The sequence below is a fragment of the Hemiscyllium ocellatum genome, chromosome 11 (genome assembly GCF_020745735.1).
Source record: "Hemiscyllium ocellatum isolate sHemOce1 chromosome 11, sHemOce1.pat.X.cur, whole genome shotgun sequence".
NCBI classification, from domain to species: domain Eukaryota; kingdom Metazoa; phylum Chordata; class Chondrichthyes; order Orectolobiformes; family Hemiscylliidae; genus Hemiscyllium; species Hemiscyllium ocellatum.
The window spans coordinates 55,875,355-55,888,924 of NC_083411.1; the positions used below are offsets into that span (position 1 = coordinate 55,875,355).

The 13,570-nt window shown below is 44.8% G+C and overlaps 1 protein-coding gene across 1 annotated transcript in view; it reads right to left on the reverse strand.

The window, feature by feature from the left end:
- Window positions 1-13,327, reverse strand: part of LOC132820010 (sodium- and chloride-dependent neutral and basic amino acid transporter B(0+)-like) — a 75,244-nt gene extending 61,917 nt beyond the window's left edge. The window contains exons 1-2 of the mRNA XM_060831937.1: window positions 13,056-13,327; window positions 4,082-4,190 (exon numbers count right to left, since the gene is read on the reverse strand). Coding sequence (XP_060687920.1) covers window positions 4,082-4,190; window positions 13,056-13,327 — 381 coding nt within the window. The remainder of the gene's footprint in view (window positions 1-4,081; window positions 4,191-13,055) is intronic.
- Between the last annotated feature and the right edge of the window lie 243 nt (window positions 13,328-13,570).

Sequence of the window (13,570 nt, forward strand, 5' to 3'; positions counted from 1 at the left end):
TGAGGGTAGAATGGTAGATGTGATCTATATGAACTTCAGTATGGTGTTCGACAAAGTTCCCCATGGAAGACTGGTTAGCAAGGTCAGATCTCATGGAATACAGGGAGAACTAGCCATTTGGATATGGAACTGTTTCAAAGGTAGAAGACAGAGGGTGGTGGTGGAGGGTTGTTTTTCAGTCTGGAGGCCTATGACCAGTGGAGTGCCACAATGATCGGTGCTGGGTCCTCTACTTATTGTCATTTACATAAATGATTTGGATGCAAGCATAAGAGGTCTAGTTAGTAAGTTTGCAGATGACACTAAAATTGGAGGTGTAGTGGACAAAGAAGAAGGTTACCTCAGATTACAACAGGATCTTGACCAGATGGGCCAATGGGCTGAGAAGTGGCAGATGGAATTTAATTCAGATAAATGCGAAGTGCTGCATTTTGGGAGGCCAAATCTTAGCAGGACTTATACACTTAATGGTAAGGTCCTAGGGAGTGTTGCTGAACAAAGAGATCTTGGAGTGCAGGTTCATAGCTCCTTGAAAGTGGAGTCGCAGGTCGATAGGATAGTGAAGAAGACATTTGGTATGCCTTCCTTTATTGATCCGAGTATTGAGTACAGGAGTTGGGAGCTCATGTTGCTGCTGCACAGGACATTGATTAGGCCACTGTTGGAATATTGCATGCAATTCTGGTCTCCTTCATATCGGAAAGATGTTGTGAAACTTGAAAGGGTTCACAAAAGATTTACAAGGATGTTGCCAGGTTTGGAGGATTTGGTCTATAGGGAGAGGCTGAACAGGCTGGGGCTGTTTTCCCTGGAGCATCAGAGGCTGAGGGGTGACCTTTTAGAGATTTACAAAATTATGAGGGGCATGGATAAGATAAATAGACAAAGTCTTTTCCCTGGGTGTGGGAGTCCAGAATTAGAGGGCATAGGTTTAGGGTGAGAGGGGAAAGATATAAAAGAGACCTAAGGGGCAACTTTTTCACACAGAGGGTGGTACATGTATGGAATGAGCTACCAGAGGAAGTGATGGAGGCTGGTACAATATTTAAAAGGCATTTGGATGGGTGTATGAATAGGAAGTGTTTGGAGGTTCGGGCGCTTGCAAGTGGGACTAGATTGGATTAGGATATCTGGTTGGCATGGACGAGTTGGACCGCAGGTTCTGTTTCTATGCTGGACATCTCTATGACTCAATGACTCTCGGTGTTCCTGCTATAATGTGCGATTTGTCATTGCGGTTTGGCTACAATGTGATTAATTAATTATGGGTGATGTTTGGATAATGCGAAGTTTCTCTTGAGCAGATTTTCTGTAGCAATCTACAACACAATTCTCTGTAACAATTTCAATAGCACGATTTTCTGTAGTGCGGAGTTCCAGAAGAACGCAACGGCTGCATTACAGCAAAACAACCTGTATCTAGATGCATCTGCTCCAAGCTCAGCGAGGTTACTCTCGTTTTTAAAATTATTTCACAAGATGTTAGCATCTTCACATTTGTTGCCCATTCTGGATTACCCTGATAATGAGTGACCTGTTGACCCAGGAGGACCTGTTAACTAACAAAAGATAGTTAACTGTTAATCGCAATGCTGTGCAGTCACACGTAGGCCAGACCTAGCAATCATGAGAAATATTTTTTGACAATGACTCTGGTGAAGCAGGTAGGTGTCTGCAATAAGTGATGGTTGTTTTATGGCATCATTCAATTCCAGATTCTATTAATCACATGGAAACCTCACAAACCATTGTGATGAAATATGGAGATGTGGGCACCATGGTGGTTCAGTGGTTAGCACTGTTGCCTCACTCACCAGGAACTCAGGTTTGATTCCAGCCTTGGCTGACTGTCTCTGAGGAGTTTGCACATTTTCCCCGTGTCTGTGCGAGTTTTCTCTGGGTGCTCTGGTTTCCTGCAACAATCCAAGCAAGCTAGATGAATTGGCCATGCTATAAATTCCCCGTAGTGTTCAGGGATGTATAGGCTAGGTGCATGAGTCAGGGGTAAATATAGGATAAATGGGTAGGGGAATGGGTCTGGTTGGGTTACTCTTTGGAGATTCGATGTGGACTTGTTGGGCCAAAGGGCCTGTTTCCATACTGTATGGATGCTACGATTCTATGGCTCACAGCTTTTGGCAGTGTTGGGTACTTGTTTCCCTGATAATAGGAATAACCAGACAGGGAACTGCACAATGCCTTCGTGAATGCCTTTATTGCAGAAGTATGGCGTTAATGGTACATAGCAAGGTGATGCAAAGCACATCTGTCTGTGTTTTGCTCACATTCTTATACATTATTTCTTCATTCTATGCTCTCCCTTTACCCAATCCTCAGCCTCCACTTACTCTGAGTACTTCTAACCAATCACATCTTACATGTCCAATCACAAAATGTTTCTCTATGTCCTGTGATTATCTGCTAAGTTAAGCATGACCAAAATTTACTCATCAACACAACTTGTTCTGATTGTGATTGCCAGATGTTTCCTTTACAGGGTACTCGATATTTTGTTTGTCAACTGTACTGTTATAGTTAGCAACTGAGGGAATTTAAAATTCTCATGAAGTTATAGAGCACGGAAACAGACCCTTTGATCCAACTCATCCATGCTAACTATGTTTCCCAAACTAAACTAGTTCCACTTGCCTGCGTTTGGCCCTTTTGATTCCAATCACATTGTACATTATGAATCATTACCCATATGCAGCAGTCAGTATCCACTTCTTCTGATGTCGTAACTTGGGAGGGTTAAGGGCACGAGTAAAACAACATTTGATACATACATATAAAGCAAGAATAACAACAAGAAAGATGTTAATCTCCTGGAGGATAGATGTTTCAAGTGATCCTGACCAGTTATAGCCCAATTCTATATGGTACTTGAAAGGAGTTGTCTAAGTTTGTCGACCTCCTTGTGAATATGAGCAGTTGAATTTATGATCTCCTCAGAATTGGCCAGAATGTAGGTACAACACTCTTTTCCTACGTGGGCACAGGTCCGTCCTTTCTCAGATAGTAGCCAATCCAGGGCCATTTTGTAATTTTGTAATGTTCTTGTTCGAATAGCAACCATTTCTACATTACTCTTATCAAGGGCTTGGGAGGTGTCATGAACTACTTGTTCCAATATGGAATAGAGTAATTGAATCTCAGAAAAGGATTTATATGCAGCATATGGCCAATACCAAAGGTCAAAGAACTTGTCTATCTTAGAGTTGCAACGTTTATGGAGGATAAGGGATGAAAGGTAGAGTATGACACATAAAAGGGACTAAAAAAGCTAAATAAACAGAAACCAGATCATGACAGAGGTAACCACGTGGTAAGCATTATGTCCGCAAACAAAAAAAAGTACCATTGCACAGGATAAACTGAGTTATATAGTTCGGGAGCCAGGTGTGGTCAAAAGTTTCTGCTGATGTGAGATAATAAATTTAAGTTTAAATGGAACACAAGCATCAGATGTGCCATTAAAATATTAGGTACAATTACTCTGACCTGCAAACCAACCCTTCGGCTTAAATCAAGTGCGACAAATAGAACATAACGGTTTTCCCACCATTGATGTATTAGTGATGGTGATACGGACGGTATTAAATTGAGGTTGATTCCAGCATTCAAATGCCGAAGAACTGTACCCTGTCAATTCCCACATACCTCTGGTGCCATTAATTTCCACCCAATATATCCCTTTCTCTGTGGAAGATGTGGCAGCCATGTGGGATTCGTTCTGGAGAGTGACCCATTCAGCCACTGCAGATACATTAAAAGGCATGGGTCTAAGGGGATACCGTCCTTTGAATGTATGGGAATATGAGAGCAAACCCAGCAGCTGGAGACATTCGTATGTCCAGGATAAACATAAGACATGCACAAAAAAGTATTCGCATACAACTTGTGCCTGACAGTGCATGTTCATGTGACCCAAGAGATCAAAACAATTACGAGTTCCAAAAATAAAAACTTTGTCACAATGGGGCAGGGGTGTTAGCCCTTTTGGCATGTGATGCATGAATCCAAGCCTTCCTGCCCTGCATATTCATGGCTGAAGGTGATAGGAGAAGAACTTGATACCGACCTTCCCACTTGGCACCCAACGGTTCTTTGTGTATTTTCTTAACGTAGACCCACTTGCCGGGAATGATGTCGTGAACACCTTTAGGGGAATCTCCTCAAGCTGCTGACACCTGTGGGAAGCAAAATGAACAGAATCGGTTAGATCCTGAAATACTTTAACAATGAATCACTCAATAGTTGACAATCTGCTGTTCTAAGATCAATTGTATCAGGTAAAGACATGAATCTACCAGTTATCACCTCAGAAGGGCTCATACCTGTGGTTTAATTAGGGATAGCTCAAATGCTACATCATACCAGAGGCAGAGCTTGAGGCCAAGGCAATCCTTCCTGATGATAGTTAGCCGAGTGTTGGTTCAGAATCCGATTTGTGTGTTCCACCTGTCGCAGTGACTGAGGGTGATTAGGCCAGTGCAATTCCCACTTAATTAATTATGGGTGATGTTTGGATAATGCGAAGTTTCTCTTGAGCAGATTTTCTGTAGCAATCTACAACACAATTCTCTGTAACAATTTCAATAGCACGATTTTCTGTAGTGCGGAGTTCCAGAAGAACGCAACGGCTGCATTACAGCAAAACAACCTGTATCTAGATGCATCTGCTCCAAACTCAGCGAGGTTACTCTCGTTTTTAAAATTATTTCACAAGATGTTAGCATCTTCACATTTGTTGCCCATTCTGGATTACCCTGATAATGAGTGACCTGTTGACCCAGGAGGACCTGTTAACTAACAAAAGATAGTTAACTGTTAATCGCAATGCTGTGCAGTCACACGTAGGCCAGACCTAGCAATCATGAGAAATATTTTTTGACAATGACTCTGGTGAAGCAGGTAGGTGTCTGCAATAACTGATGGTTGTTTTATGGCATCGTTCAATTCCAGATTCTATTAATCACATGGAAACCTCACAAACTATTGTGATGAAATATGGAGATGTGGGCACCATGGTGGTTCAGTGGTTAGCACTGTTGCCTCACTCACCAGGAACTCAGGTTTGATTCCAGCCTTGGCTGACTGTCTCTGAGGAGTTTGCACATTTTCCCCGTGTCTGTGCGAGTTTTCTCTGGGTGCTCTGGTTTCCTGCAACAATCCAAGCAAGCTAGATGAATTGGCCATGCTATAAATTCCCGTAGTGTTCAGGGATGTAAGGCTAGGTGCATGAGTCAGGGGTAAATATAGGATAAATGGGTAGGGGAATGGGTCTGGTTGGGTTACTCTTTGGAGATTCGATGTGGACTTGTTGGGCCAAAGGGCCTGTTTCCATACTGTATGGATGCTACGATTCTATGGCTCACAGCTTTTGGCAGTGTTGGGTACTTGTTTCCCTGATAATAGGAATAACCAGACAGGGAACTGCACAATGCCTTCGTGAATGCCTTTATTGCAGAAGTATGGCGTTAATGGTACATAGCAAGGTGATGCAAAGCACATCTGTCTGTGTTTTGCTCACATTCTTATACATTATTTCTTCATTCTATGCTCTCCCTTTACCCAATCCTCAGCCTCCACTTACTCTGAGTACTTCTAACCAATCACATCTTACATGTCCAATCACAAAATGTTTCTCTATGTCCTGTGATTATCTGCTAAGTTAAGCATAACCAAAATTTACTCATCAACACAACTTGTTCTGATTGTGATTGCCAGATGTTTCCTTTACAGGGTACTCGATATTTTGTTTGTCAACTGTACTGTTATAGTTAGCAACTGAGGGAATTTAAAATTCTCATAAAGTTATAGAGCACGGAAACAGACCCTTTGATCCAACTCATCCATGCTAACTATGTTTCCCAAACTAAACTAGTTCCACTTGCCTGCGTTTGGCCCTTTTGATTCCAATCACATTGTACATTATGAATCATTACCCATATGCAGCAGTCAGTATTCACTTCTTCTGATGTCGTAACTTGGGAGGGTTAAGGGCACGAGTAAAACAACATTTGATACATACATATAAAGCAAGAATAACAACAAGAAAGATGTTAATCTCCTGGAGGATAGATGTTTCAAGTGATCCTGACCAGTTATAGCCCAATTCTATATGGTACTTGAAAGGAGTTGTCTAAGTTTGTCGACCTCCTTGTGAATATGAGCAGTTGAATTTATGATCTCCTCAGAATTGGCCAGAATGTAGGTACAACACTCTTTTCCTACGTGGGCACAGGTCCGTCCTTTCTCAGATAGTAGCCAATCCAGGGCCATTTTGTAATTTTGTAATGTTCTTGTTCGAATAGCAACCATTTCTACATTACTCTTATCAAGGGCTTGGGAGGTGTCATGAACTACTTGTTCCAATATGGAATAGAGTAATTGAATCTCAGAAAAGGATTTATATGCAGCATATGGCCAATACCAAAGGTCAAAGAACTTGTCTATCTTAGAGTTGCAACGTTTATGGAGGATAAGGGATGAAAGGTAGAGTATGACACATAAAAGGGACTAAAAAAGCTAAATAAACAGAAACCAGATCATGACAGAGGTAACCACGTGGTAAGCATTATGTCCGCAAACAAAAAAAAGTACCATTGCACAGGATAAACTGAGTTATATAGTTCGGGAGCCAGGTGTGGTCAAAAGTTTCTGCTGATGTGAGATAATAAATTTAAGTTTAAATGGAAGACAAGCATCGGATGTGCCATTAAAATATTAGGTACAATTACTCTGACCTGCAAACCAACCCTTCGGCTTAAATCAAGTGCGACAAATAGAACATAACGGTTTTCCCACCATTGATGTATTAGTGATGGTGATACGGACGGTATTAAATTGAGGTTGATACCAGCATTCAAATGCCGAAGAACTGTACCCTGTCAATTCCCACATACCTCTGGTGCCATTAATTTCCACCCAATATATCCCTTTCTCTGTGGAAGATGTGGCAGCCATGTGGGATTCGTTCTGGAGAGTGACCCATTCAGCCACTGCAGATACATTAAAAGGCATGGGTCTAAGGGGATACCGTCCTTTGAATGTATGGGAATATGAGAGCAAACCCAGCACTGGAGACATTCGTATGTCCAGGATAAACATAAGACATGCACAAAAAAGTATTCGCATACAACTTGTGCCTGACAGTGCATGTTCATGTGACCCAAGAGATCAAAACAATTACGAGTTCCAAAAATAAAAACTTTGTCACAATGGGGCAGGGGTGTTAGCCCTTTTGACATGTGATGCATGAATCCGAGCCTTCCTGCCCTGCATATTCATGGCTGAAGGTGATAGGAGAAGAACTTGATACCGACCTTCCCACTTGGCACCCAACGGTTCTTTGTCTATTTTCTTAACGTAGACCCACTTGCCGGGAATGATGTCGTGAACACCTTTAGGGGAATCTCCTCAAGCTGCTGACACCTGTTGGGAAGCAAAATGAACAGAATCGGTTAGATCCTGAAATACTTTAACAATGAATCACTCAATAGTTGACAATCTGCTGTTCTAAGATCAATTGTATCAGGTAAAGACATGAGTCTACCAGTTATCACCTCAGAAGGGCTCATACCTGTGGTTTAATTAGGGATAGCTCAAATGCTACATCATACCAGAGGCAGAGCTTGAGGCCAAGGCAATCCTTCCTGATGATAATTAGCCGAGTGTTGGTTCAGAATCCGATTTGTGTGTTCCACCTGTCGCAGTGACTGAGGGTGATTAGGCCAATGCAATTCCCACTTAATACTCAGCAGTCTCTACACTTCCTGGCACAATGCATCTACAAATTGAGTCTCTTGGTCCAAATCTATACAACTTGGGAGTCCCCATCGGGGAATGTATTCCTTACAGAGGGTTGTAGTGGTATGATTGGACGTGGCTTGCCAAGTGGGAGATGCTTCCACCCAGCTTGACAATTTGTTAAGAGTGACTCAAACCTCGAAATATCCTTGACATTTTGGTCGGGATATCTAAGAAGATGTTGGAAGAGCCCAGCAGGTGCCAGAGGTCTCAATTGTGCAATCACTGTGGTTGGTCCAGGATTATTTTTGCATGTTGCGCAACGATTTGCCACAAATAGCGTATGTTACTTGAATCCTGTTCCTCACTAACTCTTTTAGAGCCTTGCCATCATCTGTAATGGAAACAAATGTCCCCACCAATAAATTTTCTGTGCCAGAAATGTCATTAGTATTCGTGGTGTTCTTTTTATTTTTTCCCTTTTTTGTTTTTTTTAACCCCCACACTACCGCCTAACTGCGGTAGTGCTTATTTTTTCCCCTGCACCCATGGTGTGTGTATGCAATTGTGAGACACAGTAAGAGACACAAGTTGCACAAATCTTTATTTAATTTCCACCACCAGGAAGAAAGGAAACACCCAAATGGCCTGTGACAAGCAGTGCCCTTCACATCAAAGGGCAATGCTGTGTGATCAAACAGTGAAGGGGAGGGCAGGGACTAAATCAAAATAGAGTTGGAGGGGGAAATGATGCACCCCACTCCCTGCGGCGCCCACCTCTCCCTGAACAACTCCAGGGTGTTGGTGGACACCGCGTGCTCCTTCTTCAAGGACACCCGGGCCCTAACGTAACCGCGGAATAGGGGCAGGCAGTCGGCCCTAACGACCCCCTCCACGGCCCGTTGCCTGGACCTGTTTATGGCCAGTTTGGCCAGGCCCAGGAGCAGACCCACGAGGAGGTCTTCAGACCTGCCCTCCCTCCTCCGCACCGGGTGTCCGAAGATCAGGAGCGTGGGACTGAAGTGCAACCAAAAGCAGAGGAGGAGGTTTTTCAGAAAATCAAAAAGGGAGTTCAAACGCCCACACCCAATATACACATGGTCCACGGACTCCACAGCGCCACAGAACAAACAGTTGGGCTGGGAATCCATGAACCACCGCAAACTGCGGTTGCAGGGGATTGCTGCATGCAGCACCCTCCACCCCAGATCCCCGAGAGAAAGGGGGAGGACTCCCGCGTAGAGGGCCCTCCACTGGGGATCCCCACCGTCCGGTGGCAAATGGGCACGCCAGGGCGTGTCCGGACGGTGGATGATGGAGAAGAGGTGGACGGTGTGCAGCAGCAGTCGATACAAGGCCCGCCTTTTCACCCCCTGAAAAGAAACAAAATTAAAATTCCGGAGGTGGCTCAGGTTGTGGGGCACAGGCTCCCGCGGGAAGTACGGGACCTTGGGGCCACGGTGAAATTCCGTCCGGGCTGGGGTGAGCGCGGACGGGATCCCACTGCACACCTGAGCATCCTCCAACTGGTGCACTACGTCGGGCCCGAGCAACGCCGTTTTAAGGCGTCGGATGACGGTGGCCACGTACCGGACATCTACCGCTGCCCTGCTCGCTATGTTTGCGGCAATGTCCAGCCCAGGCCCCCGGCACCCAGCACGTCCCCGACCCTGGTCACCCTCGTCGCCACGCCTCCCCTCCGACAGCCACTCGAATCCGCAAGCACGGAGGTGCGGATTCCTGAGCAACTGCTCCCTGACGACAGCCGCTACTTCTGCCGGTGGGTAGGCGCGGCGCGATTCGACCATGTTCCAGACAGTGACCAGGTCCTAGTAAAAGACAGGCAGCACCTTGAGGGCGACCTCCAAACCGTCACGGTCGACGAACAGGAGCTGCGTGTCGTAGTTGAGGTTACGCACCTGGCGGAAAAAATAAGTCGCCAGGGCGCACCACCTAGGAGGAGGCTCGACGTAAAGGTATCGCTGCAAGGTCTGAAGGAGGAAGGTCGCGACCTGGGTGCGGACGCACACCAGCGACTGACTGCCCTCCTCAATAGGGAGACTCAGAACCTGCGCAGCGACCCAGTGCATCTTTTTGTCCCAGAAGAAGTTGACCAACGTTCTCTGGATGTCAGCGACAAAGCCAGGAGGAGGGACCAAAGTGACCAGCCGGTACCACAGCATGGCGGCCACCAGCTGGTTTATGACTAGCACTCGGCTCCTGTAAGATAGCACTCAGAGCAGTCCTGTCCAGCGGCCTAGGCGAGCCGAGACTTTGGCCTCCAGCTCCTAGTATTCGTGGTGTTACCGGTTTATTGGTCTCTCTGCCTTCAAACACCATTAACCACACACTTCAATGCATGCCCACTTTTCTTCCCATGAACACTGTCCCTTCATTGTCTTTAAATCTTGTCACTTGCGACTAAAGTCTGCAATTTAGTTATTACTGTCTCTTGTCAGCCATTACCTTCAGAGGCTGCCTTTCTAGCAGCTTCAAAAACAGTGAGAATTCCATGGGATTTTCTTTATTATGGACTTTACAGTTTAAAATGCAGACTTCTTGTGGTAATTGTACGGCATTTCGGAGATTATGAGTTTCACCCCCAATTCTAATTGGGGTTCCTGCAGCTAAGAGCACTTTGCTGTGCTGAAGTGCTCGCTGACAGACCTCCTTGGGCTATGACTTCATGCAGGCTAGTAACAGCCCAGCTGGCGTTCTGAGTACCATTCTCAACAAACAAAGATATGTCTATGAAGATAACTCAATCTGGATTCTGCAAGGGTTCCTTAGCCACCCGAGCTGCTGCAGAATTTCCGCACAATCATGTTCGCCTTTGACCTAATCAGTCTCTTCCCCTCCTCCTCCTCCCCACCCTCCCAACTCTCCCCCACCCCCCCACCCCTCCACCAATTGGTTCTGCGGGGTTGGGAGCAAAATTGGACTGAACTGGCGGCAACAAGGTGGAGGTTGAGAGCTTCCAAGAGGGTGGGAGGCCTGATTCATAGACAACATGGCAAGGACTGTGTGAGGGCACTTCACAATCAGTTTCTGATTCAATACAGGATGCTGTGGCTATTAGCACCTTGGAGGTACCTTTCGTAGCTCTCAAACGGCTACCCCATCCCAGCGCCACTGGGTCCAACCGAGCATAACACAATAGTAGCTAATGGGCCAATGTCTGTCACTGTTTTCCTGGGGCAGTACAGCTTTCATATAACTGTCCTTTTCATGGACATGAAGAGTGAAAAGGTCTCCTGTTATTTGGGATACCCAAAGCTGAGGCTGAGCACACAGCAGATTTTAATTTTTGGAAGGCAGAATGCTACTTTGGGGTCAGTCTGCTTGGATTCACTCTTTTCTTTCAGGAGATCATTCAGTGGCGGAGCTAGATGTGCGCAACTACCAATCCAGTTTCACTTGAAATTACAATGACCTAGAAAAGATCTGAATTCCCGAATAGTAGTGGGTTATTTGGCTGTTCAAGTAACGGCTGTCCAGTCCTGCCTTATTTCATGTTTTCCTGCTGAAATGTTTTGTCCCAGGTATTCTACCTCTTCTTGGGCGAGTTGCACCTTCTTCAGGTTTGCCTTAAAGAGTACAAACGATCAAGGAGAATGCTTAAAACTGCCCTATGCTGTTCCTTAGTCTGGAATGCTATTTGAATATCACCCATATACTGAATCATTGTGGATGTTATCAGAGGCAATTCCCACAAATGATCTTGCAAGGCCATGTGGAATATAGTAGGGCTACTGTGAAAGCTCTGCAGTAGATGCAACCAGATATACTGTCGTTGTTGGCTGGGAAAAGCAAACCATGGTTGTCCCTCACAGGCCAAAGGAACGGACCCAAATCCGTTGGCCATGTCTATCACTGAAAAATATTTGTATTTGGGTGAAAGAGAATTAAAAATGGCACAGGGATCTGCAACCAAGGGTGCTTTTTGGTCAATGCATTGGGTCACTTTCCGGTAATCTACTGTCAGATGTGAAGTTCAGTCTGTCTTTTTAACCAGATGAACTATGGACTTCTACTGGTATACCTTGTTGCTCTAATCATTTGATTACAGGTAAAACATCAGCAATGGAGACAAAACTAATGGAGTATTGTTTAGTACATGCTGGGAGAACTCCAGTAAAAGTGGGTCATCTTTAACAGGCCGCAGTCATTTTTGTCCTTTGCCCAAATGGGATGATTCTGCCATTCTTCCTGTTTGAGATGTCATATTGACCAAATAACATTAGATTAGATTACTTACAGAGTGGAAATAGGCCCTTCGGCCCAACAAATCCACACCGACCCGCCGAAGCGCAACCCACCCATACAATTACGAATTACATAACACTACGGGCAATTTAGCATAACCAATTCACCTGACCTGCACATCTTTGGACTGTGGGAGGAAACCGGAGCATCCGGAGAAAACCCACGCAGACACGGGGAGAACGTGCAAACTCCACACAGTCGCCTGAGGCGGGAATTGAACCCGGGTCTCTGGCGCTGTGAGGCAGCAGTGCTAACCACTGTGCCACCATGCCGCCCACTAACATGGCCACTCTCAAAGTGTAACAGCAAATGTATTGAGTTAATACATCTATCGCTAATAGGGCCTGTGGTATGGGTCTAACCCATACAGATGTAAAAATCTCGTTGGCTTCAATCTTATTGGCAGAGGCTTAGTTTTCTCAAGTCTTAGTTCTTTCCCCCCTACTCCTACAGCAGTTCTCCGCTATCCCTCCAAAGGTAAATTATGTCCATCAATTAAGGGTAAACATGTTAGTTCTGCACTAATGTCAAAAAAGGCAGTCAACTTTCCTATCACCCACCCCATCAAAATATAGCAGCTATCCAAATGGTTCTCGATGGCCGTGAAAATAATGGGCTCAAAGATGGTGATGGGTTGCTCTAGTTTTTTATTAATGAGTTCTTTTACCTGAAGTTCAGTACAGCGCTGGAGCTGTTCTAATAACATAAGATGCTCGTTCAAGGACAACCTCTCCCATCCAGACTCTTTCTTATCCAGTTTGGGGGCCTGTTTTGTCAGTATTTCCCTTTTCTAAGTTGCACCTTTTAGCCAAATCACCCTCTTTTCCACAACTGTCGCACTTCCCTGGGTTTTTCTCAGTGTTAGGAGCCTCTATGGTCTGCATGGCTCTGAGCTTCAATTCTATATTTGCCCCCAGACGATTAGCTTCCTCTATTACTTCACCACAAGTGGGTGAGCTTTTATCCAAATCATGACATTGTACTTTTAACATCTTAGCTAGTTCAAACTGTAAGGCTGCTCCGAAAGCAGCCTTTACTCGGACCAAATTTCGTCCTCTTTCTCTGGATTGTTATTAGGAGCTAGACCAGGAAGCTTGATCCAGACATCAACAAATCTTTCTGCAAAGTTTTTAACATCTTCACTTCCATTCTGTTGGCATGCAGGTTTTTTACTCCAATCAGTTTTAGATGGTCCAAATTTTTGCAGCCAATTGTGGATTGCCTGCCAACTGTGATTTAAAGTCTGTTCTTCCTGTCCCATGTGGTTGTTAACCCTGCAGTACAATGTTTGTCGTGCATTGTTCCCCATTGTGGCAAACAAGATTAGAACTCCATCCATAGACTGTCAGGTAGATATTTTCTTGAGTTTTTCTAACCCTTTCCATGTTTTCATACCTCCCCTCTTCAGGTGTGGCAATTCTTTGGGCCTACTTTCAACTAGTTTGTCTCATGGATTAAAATTGGATAAATTTATATCTTATCCCAAACCTCTCCCTCAATCTTTACTTTTCTTCCCTTCTGTCGTTTCCTCCATACAGGCCTCAGAACAACA